The following is a 19,308-nucleotide window of genomic DNA, read 5'->3' as shown; positions in this document are numbered from 1 at the left end:
CTTATTCACCACAATTTATAAGATATTTTATACCATGACACTTCTTAAATATTTGCAGCCAACCATGTGAGTATTCAGACTCACCCTTAAAGTTCAGTTCTTCGTGGAATTTTTGAGCTTGTTTCATTACAAGCAGACCATTCAGTGGCATGCGTTCACTTCTTAGTTGTTGGACCCATTCAATAAGCTCTTGGTCATTATCTACGTTTTTTATCCTATGCAAAGTTTTCCTTTTGTTCATCAGTCTGTGGTCACCACTCTCACTGTAAAACTTCAACAACTGTTCTTTCTGTTTCCTCAAATCATATATGATGCACAGATACGCCACTATTAAGCTTCGTAATAACTTCTGCGCAATCGATAATGAAAGGTGCTTCCTTTTCTGTATCTCATAGGGTACTCTGCAGCTCTCTTTACTAGTTTCATAGGCTTCGCAGAGGCTTCTGACTGGTAGCTTTGACTAGGAGGGTGGGTGACGATGACATTCAATAGGGAGAAGCTCTTATAAAGTAACGATTGCACTAATCGGCGATGGTGCCTGACAGGGAGTTGCTCTTATAATTAACAGTGATGCATGCCATGAAGGGCCACTTAGTAGGTGGTGATACTGTTACGCGACAGGACACACGGGAGTTGAGTGAGGATCACGTCAGACCATGTTTGGCGCCAAACTCCATCTTTGATGAGCAGATGTCATCGACCAAAAAAAAGTGCCGGTTTTTGGAGATTGATGGTTTTCAGAATTCCAGATAAAAGTTTAGGCACTTGTAGATCAGAGTGGTCAGTTGTGTGTGAATCCAGAACTGATTGGGGAGATCTTAAATGGTGTTTTTTGCATCAGGAAACTGGCACAGAATCTAGGGAAGTGAGGTAAACAATCAGAGAGGTCATGGAACATATATTAAAGAGGAGGAGGTGCTTACTGTCTTAAAGTGAATGAAGTTAATCTCCAGGGCCTGACAAGATATTCCCTCAGGCCTTGAAGGGAGCTAGTGCAGAAATTGCATGGGGTCAGTGTTGGGATCACATAATTTTACGTTGTATGTTAATAATTTGGATTTGGGAATAAATGGTCTTGTAGCTAAATATATAGATATTTTTTTCCATTTTTCCCAACCCTGGCAAATATATTTAAAATGTCCTAAACCACAGGTATGGTGCCAGAGGACTGGAGCGTAGTTCATAGAAACCTAGAAACATGGAAAATAGGTGCAGGAGTAGGCCATTTGGCCCTTCAAGACTACTCAACCATTCAATATGATCATTGCTGATCAGTATCCGGTTCCTGTCTTCTCCCCTTACCCCCTGATCCCCTTAGCCACAAGAGCCAAATCTAACCTACTCTTAAATATTGACAACGAACCAGCCTCAACTTCTTCCTATGCAAAGAATTCCACAGATCCACCTCTCTCTGAGAGAAGAAATCTTTGCTCATCTCAGTCCTAAAAAACTTCCCCCTTATCCTTAAACTGTGACCCTTGGTTCTAGTTTCTCCCAGCACTGGAAACAACCTTCCTGCATCTAGTCTGTCTAAACCCTTAAGAATTTTATGTTTCTATAAAATCTCTCCTCAATCTTTTAAATTCAAGAGAATACAAGCTTTGTCTATCCAACTATATTGTCCAGTTGTTTAAAAAAAGGGTCCAAGAATAACCCAGGAAATTATAGGCTAGTGAGCCTGACATCAGTAGTAGGTAAGTTATTGAAAGGTGTGCTAAGAGATTGGATATACAAGTATTTGGATAGACAGGGACTGACTGGCGATAGTCAACTTGGATTTGTGCTTGGTAGGTCGTGTTTAACCAAACTTAGTTTTTCCAGCAGGTTACCAGGAACGTTGATGAAGGTAAGGCTGCAGATGTCGTCTACATGAAATTTAGTATGGCCTTTGACAGGATTCCACATGGGATATTAATCAGGAAGATTCAGTAACTCAATGTTCATGGTGAGGTAGTGAAATGGATTAAACATTGGGTTTACAGGAGAAGCCAGAGTGATAGTGGATGATTACTTCCCTGACTGGAGGCCTGGTGCACTTCAAGGATCAGTGCTGGGTTCATTGATTGTTGTCATCTATATCAATGATCTAGATGATCACCTAACTACATGAAAGATATAAAATTGAAAGAGTGCAGTGAAGATTTCCTAGGATGATGCCGAGACATGAGAAACTGAGTTGCAGGGATAGATTAAATAGGTTAAGACTTGATTCTCCGGAGTATAGAAGATTGAGGGGAGATTTGATAGAGCTTCATAAAATTATGATGGATATAGATAGAGTAAATTCAAATAGGCTTTTTTTCCATTGTGGTTTGGTGAGATTAAAAACCAGAGGACATGGATTAAGTGTGAGAGGGGAGAAGTTTGGGGTAATATATAGGAGGAATTTCTTCACACAGAGAGAGTGGTGGGAGTATGGGAGAGGCTGCCAGCTGAAGTGGTGAATGCAGGCTCAATTTTAACATTTAAGAAGAATTTGGACAGGTACATGGATGGGAGAGAATGTGAACTGGGTGCAGGTCAGTAGGACTAGGCAGAGTAATTGTTCACCCAGTCTTGAAGGGCTGAAGGGCCTGGTTCAGTGCTATAGTTATAGATGCATTGATTGTAAGACGTATAACTGCTGCTCATTGGACTTGGTTTATTTCAGATTGGAGATATTGCCCTGAGTTTACTGGGTAGCCATTTTTGCAGTCATCTCACCTAATATCAGCTCCATTCCAATAACCATCAAACAGACTGAGCTGTTCTTCTTTCATTTGCTGGCCATTTATGAATTAATAGATTAAGGCTCTCTCCTTTTGTTAGAATTAAGAAAATTTCTGCAGTATATATAGTGTTTGCCAGTAAGTTAGATCATAAAATAATATAAAATTGATTTTTTTTGAGTGGGGGGGGGAATGCCCTCTGTAAGGAGTTTGTACATTTCTCCTGTGGCTGTGTGGGTTTCCTCCAGGAGCTCTGGTTTCCTCCCTCCCTGAAAAACATATGGGGATTGTTGGTTATAGATGGATTTCGGGATCTGGGCTTATGGGCCGGAAGTGCTGTCTGTCTAAATTTTAATGTTAAATAAGCCATTGAGAACAACACCAAGCAAATTAAGAGCTTTCAAGCATTTTCTCTGTGTTACTGATCTGAAGCGTTTCCATTTAGGACAATGAAAGAATTCATTATAATAGCAAACATAGCATCACATTTTTGTCAGAGGTTTTGCAGCTGATGTTTTTTTGCCATTTTTCCCAACCAAAACCAATGTGTGCTATATTTATGTGAAAATTATGTTTTAGTAATTCAATATCATTAGACAACCAGCTGTTGGCAAAATTCTGGTCAATTGCTATGATACTAATTTATTCCACTAAAGACTTAAATACTTGGTACATTAAATAATTAGTAATGAAAAAAGTTGATATTTCACCATGCTTGCTACAGCTCCAACCTACTAAAATTGCCCATTGTTGTTTTGAACCCCTGTATGCCCTTTTTCTGCTCTAGTCTTCTCCCGTTTGTACTTCAAGATTTCTGCATTTTCCATTTCTGGTCTGTTGCTCATTCCTAAATTTAATTGTTCCACCACTGAAAACCATGTTGTTGTCTGTGGACTATAACAATTTGAATTTTGTCCTTTATTGTCCACTAGAACCACTAATTTTGATTTCATAGAACCATTGAACATTAGAGCACAGAAAGAAGCCCTTTGGACATCTGGTCCATGCCAAACTATTTTTATGCATGGTCTTATGAATTTGCACCCTTCATACCTCTCCCACACAAGGCCAGTATTACATGATCTGAATGCCAAGACTATTTTGAGTTTCTTCTTCCAATTAGTCTGCTATACATGGCATGGTATTGACTGAATTATTGTAGTTCGGCTAATTGCCAATATCGATTTGGAGTATTGTGTGCAGTGTTGGTCACCGAGGGAGATACAAATAAGATTGAAAGATTGAAAAGAAGATATACAAGGATGTTGTTGGGACTCGAGAAACTGAGTTAGAGAAATGTGAAATGTGTTAGGACTTTATTCCCTGAAGAGTTGGAGAAAGAAGGAGATTTGATAGAAGTATAAACATTTTGAGGGGTAAATTCAAGCAGGCTTTTTCCATTGAGGTTAGGTGAGACACGAACTAGAGGACAGGGGTTAAGGTGAGATGTTTAGGAGAATGATAGTGGGGAATTCTTCACACAGAGAGTGATGAAAGTGTGGAATGTGCTACCAGCTGAAATGTTGAATGCGGCCTCAATTCTGATATTTAATAACAATTTGCCCAGGTTCATGGGTGGGAGAGGTATGAAGGGCTATGGTCCGGGTGCAAATTAATAAGACCAGGCATAAAAATAGTTTGGCATGGACCAGATGTCCAAAGGGCCTCTTTCTGTGCTATAATATTCAATGGTTCTATGAAATCAAAATTAGTGGTTATAGTGGACAATAAAGGACATTATCAAAGTTACAGAAGGATATTGATGAAATTGAGAAAGTGAGCAGAGGGCTGACAGATGGAATTTGACTCAGATTAAAGTTGTCCATTTTTTGCAACCAGGTCAGGACATACTCATGAATGATAGGTTTCTATTGTTGATCGGAGACCTCATTGTACAACTACATAGTTGCCCTAATAATGGCCACACGCAAGAAAAGATGGTGAATAAGGTGTGATTGCCTTTATTAGCCAAGTACAAGAGTTGTGTCATCATATTACAGTTGTTCAATATATTGGCTACACTGCATTCAGAGTATGATGTGCAGGTCTGGTTGCAAGAAAAATACGAATAAGTGAGAGAGGGTGCAAAAATGATTCCTAGGATGAACTGGAATGATAAGGAGTGATCAGATCGGGTGGGTCTGTATTTCCTGGAGCAAATGGAGCTAAGTGGTGACATGATAGAGATATTTAAAATGTAGGGGCAAAGATAGGGTAGATAGATATAATTGTTTCCCATGCTAGGGTGCCTGAAACTAGAGGGCATAGGTTCTAGGTGAGAGAGAAGGTTTAAGATGATCTGAGGGGTATTTTTCCCCCAGACACTGAGTAGTTGGTAGCTGGAATGAGTTGCTAAAGGAGGTGGTGAAGGCAGGAACAGTAGCAACTTTTAAGAGGCATCTGACCAATTTTTGAATGAGCAAGGAAAAAAGTGATATGAGATTAGTGTAGGCATGTGAAATTGTAATATATTAGAATAATGTGATTTGCATTGGATTGATGGGGTGAAGGGCCTATTTCAATGCAATGTGATTCAAATTTTCTGTGTTTGAATTCTGTGATCTCAAACACAGTTTATTATTTCGTTTCTTTTTGGCAGTTATGCTCATGAATCTTTAAATTTTATATTGGCATACACAGTGTTTACATGTATTACTTAATATTTTCATATCATTGATAGAATGATAACAGAAGCCCTTTGTAAAGAAGAGATAATAAATTAATAGGATATTTTAATTTGACAGTTAAAAAAATGAGGTAAAATAATAAATGGATATTTTTGAGCTTATGAATATTTTAACATTTATTTTGTAGCATCACAGGTTTAAGTTGTGATTATAGTAAGTTGGCAATTAATGTTTAGAAAAAAAATCCTTTTAATCAGTTTGAATTAGCTAGTGTCTCTCTCTTTGAGAAAGTTAAACTCTGCATTTGTGCTTGAGTACTCAAGATATATTCCAGTACTTAATGAGGGACTGCTTGCTACATTCGTGGAGGTGGCCACCTTTATTTCAATTAAGTTTAAATTTTTGTAGAATATCTTTTTTGATGCTTTTTAAAACTAATCCTTTCAATAACTCGGCGAACATCCACTTTTAACCAGTATTATCAGATGAAATGGCACCCCTGTTATTCAAGTTTGGAAAACAAAATATTGGAAATCTAAAATAGAACAGAACATGGTTAAGATACTTGACAAGTCAAAAGGCATCTGTGGAGAGGAAATCAGATGATGTTTTAGCCCAGTGACCTGAATGTTCAAATGAATAGCTGTTCAAATTAAATATTGATGCTCTTTCTCACTCCATAGATGCTGCCTGGCCTGCTGAGAAATTTTAGTTTATTTTTCTTTTGCTCAAGTTCATTGGGGTATTTGTGGTTGTCTAAATAGCATCAATCATTGCATTTCAAATATATTAACAGTAGGTGAATCTTTTTTTTAATTTTTTTTAATTTTTCACACTATGAACCATACTGACCAATATACACACATATTCCTTCTTGAATATACACTGTCATTTTCTCCCCTTTTTCCTCCCTCCCTTCCCTCTCTCCCTCACCCCCCTCCCCATTCACTCAACGTTCAATCTATATGATACATTAAACCCGTTAAACAACGACGTCACACAATGAAAATAAACAAGAAATTTTTCTACCCAGCCAGAAGCTAATTGCTACAAATAAAATCAAAAGTTCAACAAATATGAAAGGCTACCCTGTAATTCTAAAGAGCAGCCATTGATTACAGCTGAAACATGCTATAACAGTGAAAATTTTCAAATGAACATTATGAGCTATCCTAAATTGAGTCACAGCTCTTTTCTGCTTGTGTCTATCTCACTTAGTTCCAGCTAACAGGAAGACTACTTTGTTCTCTGCCTTTAATGCAGACAAGGAGTATTTGAAGGAAAAGGAAAAGCTGGAAATGGAACTGGCCACAATGAATTCAGCCAATGAAGACCAGAGGAAGCATATTGAAATCTTGGAACAGGCGCTGAACAATGCCCAAGCCAAGGTGGTCAGATTGGAAGAGGAGGTGAGCTGATAACCACAATGTTTGAGTATCATTTAGTTTGATTTGTTGATGCTCCTTGGCGACAGCCAGATTCATCACAATTGCCAGCACTGCAGTTTGTATTTGGTCTCCAAATGTTAACAGACTTGCTATTTTTACAAATTATGTAGCAATGTGCAAATAGTTTCTCAAAAAAAAACTGCTGCATAGAAATTAAATTTCAATTATTCATATTCTTAATTCTTCCCCTATGAATGTTGATCCTCCTTCACATATGTTTATTAAAGTAATTCTTTGTGGAAACAATAATTAAAGTATAAGGTGCATCATTTGAAAGTATTTTTTCGCTCAGATGTTGGAAATTGAGGGTAGTTGAAATGTGTGATGTAAACAGGTTAGCAGACTATGCTTTTTAACACGTGTGTTGTATCTTTTTTGGGGTGTGTAAATATTGTAAAATTTTAAACTTTGGGAATTACTCATGTTAAGCATAGCCAAAACAGAACAAAACCATAATCCAAATTTGCATTTGAATTCAGTATCCAAAGAACTTTGGCACAGGAGTGTGATTGTTTTCATATCATTTTTAAAATGGCATAGCTGATGCCTTTGATCAAGGATGATTATCATCCAATGAATGTTTAACCTGAACAGTCTGGTCCGGGAATGACACAGACTGCTGCATTCCAGCCAGATAGGATGGAGGAGTCCGGATATTTATCTCATCCGCAGCACATCATTTCTGCCTTCTCGATTTTTCTTTTCCTGTTACCATCATGTGGTTTCAAAGAACTAGTTCCTTGTGGCATGTTCTTAGTCCATCTAGAGCAGTGCTGGGTGTTAGCCTCCCATAAAAGCAGTCATTGCTGCATTACTTCATGTTTGCCTCAAGTACGTCTTTGAAACACTTTCTGTGCTCTCCGTTTGAGCCGATGCCAAGGCTGAGCTCATATTAAAGCAATTTCTTGTGGTCTCTCTGAACAAGGCAGCCATTTTAATTTGAGTTGAGCAAAATGCTGTTTTGATTAGTCCTACTGGGAACTAAATTGAGAAGCCCCAAGATTATGCTACTGGAATCCTATTTATAATTTATAGCTGTTCTTCCCATCCCAACTTCACCATTCTTTTACATGTAGACCAGTTATAATGCAAAGAACTTCTCAGCAAGTGGGGGGGGGGTAGAACGCACAGTTGAAAATAAATTGACCATTGCCAAACTTGCTGCTTACTGCAAGCTTCCCAGCCTTTCTACTTTTCCCAGATCTGTAGTTAATGGATTTTTTTTAAACCAAAGGAGAGCACTTGCCATCACTCTAACTTCCTAATCCCATAGTTTAAGATGTGATCATTAACTTGTATACTATGTATTTTTTTCTTTATAAATTTGTGTTAGTAATTTTACAGATGAAGCTTGCATCGATTTGTATTAACAAAGTATAAAGTGGACCAATCTTGTGTGCATGTACTGCTATTTGTGGATTTACATTTTAAAATTTGAATTTAAATTTAGACATGCAGCACAGTAGCAGGCCCTTCCAGCCCATGAGCCCATGCCACCCAATTAGCCTACAACCCCCCATACATTTTGAAGGGTGGGAGGAAACTGGAACACCCAGAGGAAACCAACACAGACACGGGAAGAATGTACAAACTCCTTACAGACAGTGCTGGATTCAAACCCGGGTCACTGGTGCTGTAACAGTGGTGCTCTAACTGCTACACTAACCATATTACCTTTTAAAAAAATTAGTGTACCTTTACATAACTTTTTTTGAAGTGTTAGCTGGAAACTTTATTATGTAAAAAGGCTGCATTTCAAATGGACCCTTGTTCACATCTGGGGATGCCAATGTTAGTCATCCACCAGAAAAATGGTCTGACCCGGTCGGTATCAGTGTTCCATTGGCCTCATTCTGAAATGTATTCCTTAACTTTACAGGATCATTTGTAGAAGTCTTATAATGTCATAAGCAACTGAAAATGACCAATTGTACCAATTCAACAGGTTCTACTGATCTGCCAGGTTATTGCCAAGACAAGACAATGGAACTGAGGGCTTGCATGTTTGTATTCATAACTTACTATTTGGTAATGATGAATTATTATGGTGTCCCAATATGGCAAAATAAATTGCTCAAATTTTATCTTCTGTGGTAGAGCAAACATCTTCCATCTTATGAACCTTTATCAAGTCTCCCTTCATTCTTCTTCATTCCAAGGTGTATAGTCCTCACTTGTTTAATCTTTCCTCGTAACTCAACTCCTGAAAAGCCGGCAAAATCTTAGTAAATCTTCTCTGCATTCTTTCAATCTTATTGATATCTTAACTGCTGCTGGGCAACCAGAACTGCACACAATGTTTTAAATGTGGCCTCACCAATGACTTGAATAGCTTCAACATAACATCCCAAATTCTATACTCAATACTTTGATTTATAAAGGCTAAGATGCTAAAAGCTTTCTTTACATCCCTATCCACATGTGACACTACCTTCAGGGAACAATGTATATGTATTCCCAGATCTCTTTGCTCCTCCGCTCCTCAATGGCCTACCAATTACTGTGTACCTCCTACCCTGAGATGCTCTTCTAAAGCACAACATCTCACACTTGTCTTCATTAAATTCCATCAGCCATTTACTGGCCCAATTTCCTAGCTGGTTCAGATCCCTCTGCAAACTTTGAATGTCTTCCTCACAGTCCACTACGTCTCCTATCTTTGTGCCATCAGCAAACTTGCTGAACCAATTCATCACATTATCTTCGAGGTTATTTATACAGATAAAAAACAATAATGGTCCCAACACAGATCCCTGAGGCACACCACTCGACAAAGACCTCCAGTCTGAGAAGCAACCATCCACCACTACTGTGTATTTTCTTCCATCAAGCCAATATCGAATCTAGTTTGCAACCTCTTTATGTATATTTAGTGTCCTAACCTTCTGAAACAACCTCTCATGTGGATCCTTGTCAAAGGCCTTAATAAAGTCCATATGAACAACATCCTCAGCCTTTCCCTCATCAACCTTCTTGGTAACTTCCTCAAAAACTCTACAAGATTAGTTAAACATGACCTACAACAAATCCATGTAGACTGTCCTTAATCAGTTGATGATGGTCCAAATAACTATATATTCTATCTCTCAGAAATCTTTCAAATAATTTACAAACTAATGACGTCAGGCTCACTGGCCTATAATTGCCCGGTTTACTTTTAGAGCCCTTCTTAAACAGCAAAATAACATGATCTTCTCTCCAATCCTCTGGCACCTCCCCTGCGCCAGGGGCCCTGCAATTTCAGCACTCATCTCCTTTAAGGTATGGGGAAATATTATATCTGGTCCAGGGGACCTCCTTCTCCTTAAACTCCATCTGTTTCATGACACTTCTACTTGTTTCCCTTCTATCCTTATTCAATATGCCAGTTTCCTGCATAAATACTGATGCAAAAAAATTGTTCAAGATCTTCCCCATTTTGTGAGGCTCCACACATAGATAATTACTCTGATTTTCTAGGGGTCCAGTTTTTACTATCCTTTTACTTTTAATATACTTGGATACTTTGGATTTTCCTTCACATTATCTGCCAAAGCACCTTCATGTCTTCTTTTTGCCCTCCTAATTTCCTTCTTAAGCATTCCCTTACATTTTCTATACTTGCAAGTAGCATATTCCCCCTGTTACCTATACTGCATATATAGCCCATTCCTTTTTTTAACCAGCTCTCCAATATCCCTTGAAAACCACGGTTCACTATGTCTGTTAACTTTGCCCTTATTCCACAAACTCTTCTGCCCGATCACTATCTGTAAAAAAAAATCTTCTTCCATCGTCCTGCAAAAGAATCTTCAAAGTGGCTGGATGATGTAGTATAAGTTTGTATCCTTTTTTCCAAAGAGAGATTTTAACTTGATTAAACACTTTCCTTCATTTCAATAATTCTGCACATGTCTGGGTAAAACAAGACTAGATCTTTCATAATCAAGCGAACCATTTCTCTACTTTTACTGCCACTGCAGTTAGTATCTTCACTCTTGATGCATCATCAATCACTCAGACTATTGAAGAGAAACCAATAGCCTTTTATTCACTTGAGAACTTCACCTATCCCTACTGTTTGGTTGTCCTGCACTGAGTAATAAGGGGCTGTGGAACAGTTAACCTTTATAAAGGAGTCTGTGGGGATGGACCACAAGTACAACCGGCCAATAGATGTGCTTGATCAGATAATTATCCATGACAGTGGTTTACCACAACTCTATCTTGATATCTCAGACACTTAATCAGTATTGAAGGTGGATTTTGGTCTGGCACTGGTGGTGGTCTGAGAGCTCTATGTCCCCTCTCAATTTCAATAGACTTCTCAAACTTTTCTGCATCCATAATTTCTGGTGTCCAATCTTGAAAAAAAACCAAATTGGATCTTAGCCTTCAACTTCCTCCTTGAGTCCAACAATCTTAATATTATTTCTTCTACTTAAATTTTCGAATATATCCACCTTAACCCAAAGCTTTCTTTTTTCCAATATGTATGCAAGTATTCATTTTCCACTTTTATTACTCTATTCTGTACATCTTCCATTCCAGATTTTTGATTCTTTTATCCATATTGACCAAAGTAACTTGCATCTTTTTCACAATAGCAAAGTTTTTAAAAATCTGTTGTAATGGTATAGATTGTATATGCTAATTGGCTCGGACTGGCCCGTCCCCAATTACATTCTTACCTGGACTCCTCCCCGGGACCCAGGCCATAAAGGTCGGGCCACCTTTCCCTTCCCTGCACTTCCCTAGTCTGGATCTGGGCCAGCTCAAGCCTTTTGTGCAATAAAACCTATCGTTTCCCTCAAGTCTTTGTCATTGCACTTATTGGGGCTAGTGATAGTGCCCAAGATCTGTTTATTTGTATTTTTTAATCTCTCAGTTCTCTCAACAAGTCTAAATTAGAATATTCAATTTCTTGCTTCTTAGGTTTTTTTATTTACCTTTAGCAGGAACCTTTTCCTTGTATTGCTTCTTCCTCCTCTTCATCACTGTCACTTTCCTCTCGGATTTCTTGCTGGAGAGGACTCTATCTGCTGCCAGGAGTGAAGCCTGTAGCTCTTTCAGCTGCCTCTTCAGCCTCTTCTGATTCAGACATTCACAATTATCTGCGCATGCACAATGAGTCTTCTTGGACGCCATCTCTTCGATCCAGGGGTAGAGATGCGGCTGCAAACATCCCCATGGTCACACTGCTTACCCAGAAGGTGGTTTAAACACCAGTCCCAGGCTTCATTTGAACAGGATTCCTCTGATCACAATTTTCTTACTCCAGTCCTTGACCTCCACGTAAAGGTTTGTTTCTTTTTGGACACATATTTACGTGCTCTTGTACAATTCAAATACTGTTTTTTCTTCAGTCTGCTTTTTGTACTTTGCTTAAAGAATACTTTTTAAACTAATTCCTGGGATATCAGGTTCTTATGTTCTGACTCTACCGCATCATGTGATGTCCCCTGGAACCAGACTTCAAATCGCTTTGCTGTGTTGAACTCCATGAAGGGAGCATTTTATGCCAGACAAAGCTAAAGCAATATAATGCTTTGCAATTTATTTTTGAAACCATTATAAGCAGGGTCAAGAAAGCACATAGAATAAATGGGCATCTCCACAGGAAGATTGGTTTATGCAGTTTAAACTTTTTTGGGCTTGCAGGCCACATCACCAGACAGTAAATATACAAATATACATCACTAGAACTGGAACCCCCCCACCCGACCCAGCCCCAAACACACATACAACGAACACACACCTCTTTTTTGCAAATTTTTTTGCAAATACTGCAAATTTAAAACAACTAATCTAACACTATAAACAACCATATGTATTTCATAATTAAAAGTTAGAGTAAATAAATTTATTTAGAAATATGAAAGGGTAAATTTACATCTCATCTGTAACTACATCGTCTTCACAGTTTTCACACTATATTGCCTCCACTTTTTTGTTTGCTGTGCTGCAGCCATATTTTATTCTGCAACAAAAAAATAATAATTTATCTGTAGGCTTGTCACGGGCAGTCACCGTCCTGGGCAGTCACCCCCACCCCCTCCTCACCTGACAGTGCATGATGAGCGTTGCGGGCTGAGTTTGCTGGAAACTTTCAGACCTCACCCTTTTTCCTCACTTCCCCTGATTGCTCCCCTTGGATCTTTCCACTGCCCCCAGGGGAGCGGCACCACCCACTTTGGGAATGACTGTTAGCGTGCAAGGCAGAATTTGTCTTGTACTGGGCTAACTGCATCTATGATTGATTCGGTGGAATAATATACCAGACTGCATTTTGAATGACAGCTAAACAACTAACGTTTGTTGTATTTATTCATTAAAACATTGGGAATGTTTGGGATTTCATATGTGTAGTGTACCAGTGAAATCCCAAGTTTCCTTTTGCTGGCTCACAGCTCCTGCACTATGATTACACTCATAGTGAATTTTGTGGGGGGGGATTAAATTTTCCCACAAAGATCGGGTGAACTCTGTGGTTCCGGGTTCTCCCTTTCAGTTGTCAATTGATGTCAGCCATAATTTCCAAGGGTGTCCTTGCACTCTGCCTCAGTAATATCTTCATGCCGGTTGGGCCGTCGTCCCTTGGTGCATTCTGAAAGCCAGCAAATCAATAACGTTAAAGTGCATTACTAATTAATGTTGCAGAATGCAATACAAATATTTGATTGTATGGAGTAGATTATCTTTGCAGCTGAAATGGTTTTATTTAGAAAATGTGTATCTTTTTGAAGTATTTAACTGAGGGTAATATTCAAACAAAATTGTTTTTTAGGTGTTAAGCAGTAAATCATATTAATGTCCTTGGATCTCATAGCCGAGCCAACTATGTTGTTCCAGACAGCTAAATGTTAGTGCACATTTTTTTCAAATGGTTTAAATTTCAAAGTTCTTTTCAGAAAAGAGACCTACTCTGGAACTGAAGAGCAGTTTCATCTTGGGCATCATTAACATCAGTCTGGTGAACGGGCACTTTGCTAACAAGGCTATGACCTTTAATTATATCGATCCCAGAGTGAAAACTCTGAAGGGGTTATCAGACCAGAACGGTGAACCAAGTGAGAGGGTATAAAACAAGAGGAGTCAGGACAAGACCTTAGTCAGGAAGAGATTGCAAAGTGACTGGCAGCTGTCCGTGATTTTAACCTGAATCAAGCCAGAGACACTGCTTCTTGTGGCTACCGAGTCAGATATATATTTTTTGTCCATAACTACCTTCAGCAGCAGTGTCCTCTTTAGAAATAATGCTGCAGGCAGTCATTCTGCCCCTTGTGCTTGTTCAGCCTTTATATGGAATTATTGCTCCTCCTGACTTCAACATCACTTTTCTGTATAGCCCTTTCACTTAATATTCAAACATCTATTGATCTCCATCTTGAATATATAGAGTCCTTCTGAGTAGAGAAATGCAAAGATTCACACATTTTCAGGAAAAAAAGAGAGTTGTCTTGGTTCCGAATGGTCATTCACTCCCATTCCCACCCCCAATCACCCTTTTTGTTAAGACTATGACCCTTAGTTCTAATATTTCCATCCAGATTAAACATCATCCATGCATTTACCTTCTCATGCAAAATAAGAATGTTTCAGTGAGGTCACTCTTCTGAGCTTTGGCCTAATACAAGAAATATAATGAGGCCCTTAACTAACCTAAATGCAGTCAACTTAGAGGCAACAACATTCAGTACAATGTGATTTTTGCATAAGTGCTCTTTTAAAGAAATCACTTTATTTTACTTTTTAAAATATATTTTTTGTTTACATTATGCACAATTGAACAGTACAGTTATATATTATATTGTAAAATTCAAAAGAAGAAAAAAAAACCCTTATAATTCAGGTTAAAAGCTGACATGTAGGCATCAAGTGACAACAACCTGCAGATGGACAGTTATGATTAATAGTCCTTAAATGGATCCCTCATCTTTTGGAAGTTAATATTTGACTCTTTAATAGCATATCTATTTTTTTATTAACTTAAATAAGACATAATATCACTTAGGCATTGTGTATGTGCAGGTGGATTATTGTTTTTCCGCTTAAATCATAAGTTTACATCAGACTATCAATAAAGTGAAAGATAAAATTTGGTTTTGATTTGGAGTCTGTAATCATCTTGACATGATCTGAATAGAGCAATTAAAGGGCAAAGTTCTTATTTGGACTTGAGAAACACCAATAATGTTTGAAAGATATCTTTCCAAATTTTTTCTAATTTAGGGCAAATCCAGAACATGTGAACCAAAGAAATATCACCAATTTTACATTTGTCACATAGAGGATTTATATCTGAATAATAACAAGACAATTTAACTTTAGACATACGTACTCTATGGTCCCCTTTAAATTGCAACAGTGTCGTACACAAAAGGAGGACGCATTAATCAGATAACAAATAGAGTCCCAAACCTCATCCGAGAATGAAAGATTCAAATCCTATTCCCAATCGTTCTTGATTTTAATTAATGAGGCAATTCTTAAATCAGCAAATTATTATAAATAAGAGATATTAATCCTTTATGAGAAAGTTGTAAGTCAAAAAGTGTATCGAGGATGTTTACCTTACTTACTTACGGGACAAAATAAGATGAGAAAAATATTTTCTTCATTGTCTTCTTTAGCGATTATGTGCAGGTCAAATCAACTGAAGATTTTCTTTGTAACCTATGAACTATCTTTTCAAGTGAGCAATTTTTGCAGTTTTCTCTATGTTAGAATAAACTCAGCCTTTGTGCTCTTCACCTGGACATTTGTAATCCTGAACACCAGAGGATAGATACGCTGACTGCATGATTTAATATCTGCAACAAATTTATCTCTGTTTTAAATTCAATTATATTGAAACCAATGAAACCTAATTTAGTAAGCAGTGTGAAATAGGCATAGCATAATATGCACTGGTCAAATAGAGCTTGGGTGAGCAGAGGTGAATATTATCCTAAGGTATCACTTGGACATAAGGTCAGGAAATCTAAAAATTCGTGGTGAGGTTTGCTTCATGTTCACTAGAATTCCCAGATGCACTCCAGAGTTGGGAAGGAAATGGGACTGATTTGTGTTTTCTTTACAGTTGAGGAAGAGGCAGATGTATGTGGAAAGGGTGGAGAGGCTGCAACAGGCCTTGGTGCAGCTGCAGGTTGCCTGTGAAAAGAGGGAGCAGATGGAACGGAGGCTGCGTACACGACTGGAGAGAGAACTGGAATCTCTTCGAGTGCAACAGGTATTTCCTGCTTTCATTCAATCTATTTGCATCAGAAGGGAGATTAAATGAAAAAAAAAACACTGAAATACTGAAGTGTAGTTAATTATTAAAACTTTTCCATCTTCTAGAATTAAGTCTAGCATGACCGGATAACTTTTGAAACACAGCAGAAACTCTAAATAGAATAGATGAAGATCATTTAGTCTATTAATCAGGACGACAAGCATCAATGTTTCTGCAAACCTCGGAGCAAAACTAAATGTGCCCAATATGGCTATTTGCCATGTTACAGCCAGGACTATGCAGCTTTCATTGTGGAGGGCCTCTGGTCCAGTACAAGCATTGGCTTAAATTGGTAGTAGTATTTTCCATTTGCTACCAGTCCTGGTGACTGTTACCATGCTGAGTTTGTATGTTCCCCACTGAGTTCATTGGAGCAACACAGACTCACTCAGAATTTCCAGCTTTTAACCAAGTGCAAAGTCAGTGAGTCTATTGAAATCAATGGGTTGAAAAGTGCATTGAGAGGAGACTGTTTATTGGATGTAGTTTAAATTGTGAATTTCATTGTTTCTTTGTTGACTCCCTGGATTTGGGAAGAGATCCAGATTTTTCAGACTCTCACCATGAACATTTATTGTCAGAGCCCGTTGTGGTGCATTAGGGGTAGATTTATGGAAACTTTGGCTTATGAATGTTGATTAGAAGGCCTGTGTTTCCATGTCATTTAGTGTATGAGTTAATGATATCTTGAAGCTCGACTTCCAGACTTATGCATGTGCAAGTGTTGTTTGGATCCTTCAGTTCAATTACTGGGATTTGGGAGAGTGTGGTTCTGGAATTTATTTATTATGTATTGAATGTTTCGGATTCATTCTGTAGAGTAGCTCCACTACCAGAGGAAGTTTGTTGGAGGTGCAAAGTTGAAGCAAGAAAGACTGAGCAATACCATTCTCAATGTAGCAGTTTTGATTGATATTAGTGTCACTGAGACGGGATCGATTGTATACCATTTGGCCAGTATCACAGCTTGCATGCCATTGTGTAGCAAACACAAAGTGGAGATGAATTTCTTTGGGCAGTTGCAGGTCCATAGCCTTTACCATTCAAGGGCTTTAATAAAGTTGTGTATAGCAGCTTATTGCTCATTGAAGATCATGTCCCACATGCCTCTAAATAAATAGAATTGACAATATGATTGATGGAGCAGCTTTTCAATTCAACCTATAGAGAATACTTTTGAGCTCCAAAATCATTCAAACCTCAATAGTCAAGCTACAGCATGTGAATGTTTATGCTTTTCAATGTTTTTGGGGTTTTTTTTTAGGGTTTCTTTTTTAAATTTATAATTTATATTCTTTGACGAATTTCTGTCTTGAAACATTAAGAATGTCAAATACATTTACGAGGTTGGGTTTGATGGTCAGTAGCTGGGTTTTCTCCCAAAAATGCCTTAACTATAAGCATTGGGCTTTCAGGAAGTCCCTGTGTTGCACTGCACTGGCAGGAGCAGTGGAACAAAAGGGAATGTAATTGGCAATCATGTGGTCAACAGGAAATCTGTCCCAAAATAAATAATATGCTCCAGCAGCTACTTTAACTATGTCCTTTAACTGTCGTGTTTATGCTGGAAATCTTCATGCAATGGGTCACTGGATATATTCCCTTCAGTAACTCATGGAGCTGAACAACTTGTTTGTTATAGACTAGAGTACGACAGCCTATTTCTATTACATTTCATTCACATAAACAATTTTTTTTTTAATTTTATTTGTTTTATTTTCCCCATAAATATACATAGTAACCTCTCCAATATCAAAGCGCACACACACAAAAAAACTTTTTCTTATAAAAGCAAACAAAACCTCTTTTCCCCCCACCCTTTCCACAATATAAATCCACACACCATCAGGGCTCACATTTATGATGATTGTCCTTATTATAATTAGGATCCAAATATGGCTGCCATATCTTAATAAATATGTCTTATTTGTTCTTTCATTTGTATGTATTTTTTTCCATAGATATGCAACTATTCATTCAGCAGTCTATCATGCCATATGTAGAGGAGAGTCAGATTTCCAAGTAATTGCAATACTTTTGTTAGTCACTGCTAAGTCTATTTTGATAAATGAAATTTGGAATTTAGTTAATTTATTTCAATAACTTTGTCCAGGTCACTTGCAAAGACCACCCCGATTATCCTTGTTAGTATTTCAGTATTATCCTGCCAGAAAGGTTTCGTCCTCACACATGACCACATAGCGTGGAAAAATGTTCCTATTTCTATCCCACACCTAACACACATTTCTGATATTTCAGATTTTGATTAAGCAACTTCTGTGGTGTAAGATCTAATTGGTGTAGGACATTATATTGCACTAATCCATATCTTGCATTTGTAATTGATGTCATGCTATCCAAACACCAATCAGATCAACATCTTTCCATTATTGCAACACCTAGATCTGACTCCCATCTCTCTCAACCTCTGTAAACCTGGTTATGCACTTTCATTCTGGAGAGCATATTACATATAGGTTATAAATTTAGTTGCATTTCCCAGCCAAATTGTTCGGTCCATTTCACTAATTTCAGGTGGGACCAAGTTTCGCCCTTATCTTTCTCTTAGGGATGGCCTTAGCTGGAGAAAACAAAAGAAAGTCCAATTAGCTACTCCATATCTATTTCTTAATTGTTCAAAAGGCGAGAGATCCCACCTCAACAGTCATCAATATATCTTATTCCTTTGTCATTACCATGTTACATTGATTGATAGGCAGCAGTACATTTTTACATAATGGTGTTCTTAGTGATATTCCTGCTTTTCCAATACTCTCATTTATTTCTTGCTATATCCTAATCATATGTATTAATATAGGATTATCTGTTTTTTTTTATTATTAACAACATTCCACATAAATAAAGTTGCTATCCCCCCTTTTATTGAATTCAATCCCATTCGGAAACAGGGGGAGGGGGGGGACTGTCTCCTCCGAAGAAGATAAAAAATCTTGTTAAAAACAGTTTAAGATCTCCCCCATCTTATGAGGTTCCACACTTAGATGATCTCTCTGATCTTCTTGGGGACCAATTTTGTCCCTTACTATCCTTTCACTCTTAACATTCTTGTAGAAACCCTTCAGGTTTACTTTCTCATTATCTGCCAAAGCAACCTCATGTCTTCTTTTTGCCTTCCTGATTTCCTTCTTAAGTACTTTCTATGCTCTTCTAGTACATCATTTTCTCCTCGTTGCCTATACCTGCTATACACCTCTCTCTTCTTAACCAGATTCCCAATATCCTTTAAAAACCAAGGTTCCCTATGCCTG

At 37.9% G+C, this 19,308-nt stretch overlaps 1 protein-coding gene across 4 annotated transcripts in view; it reads left to right on the top strand.

Annotated features, from left to right (window-relative positions):
* The window catches only part of amotl1 (angiomotin like 1), a 118,749-nt gene that overhangs the window by 77,983 nt on the left and 21,458 nt on the right, over nt 1–19,308 (top strand). For all 4 annotated transcript variants that reach the window (XM_069890803.1, XM_069890802.1, XM_069890805.1 and 1 more), the window contains 2 exons: nt 6,599–6,744; nt 15,845–15,994. In XM_069890803.1, the coding sequence (XP_069746904.1) occupies nt 6,599–6,744; nt 15,845–15,994 (296 nt within the window). The remainder of the gene's footprint in view (nt 1–6,598; nt 6,745–15,844; nt 15,995–19,308) is intronic.

This window comes from Narcine bancroftii, chromosome 7, assembly GCF_036971445.1.
Source record: "Narcine bancroftii isolate sNarBan1 chromosome 7, sNarBan1.hap1, whole genome shotgun sequence".
NCBI lineage: Eukaryota > Metazoa > Chordata > Chondrichthyes > Torpediniformes > Narcinidae > Narcine > Narcine bancroftii.
This window is presented reverse-complemented; position numbering and strand designations above follow the sequence as displayed.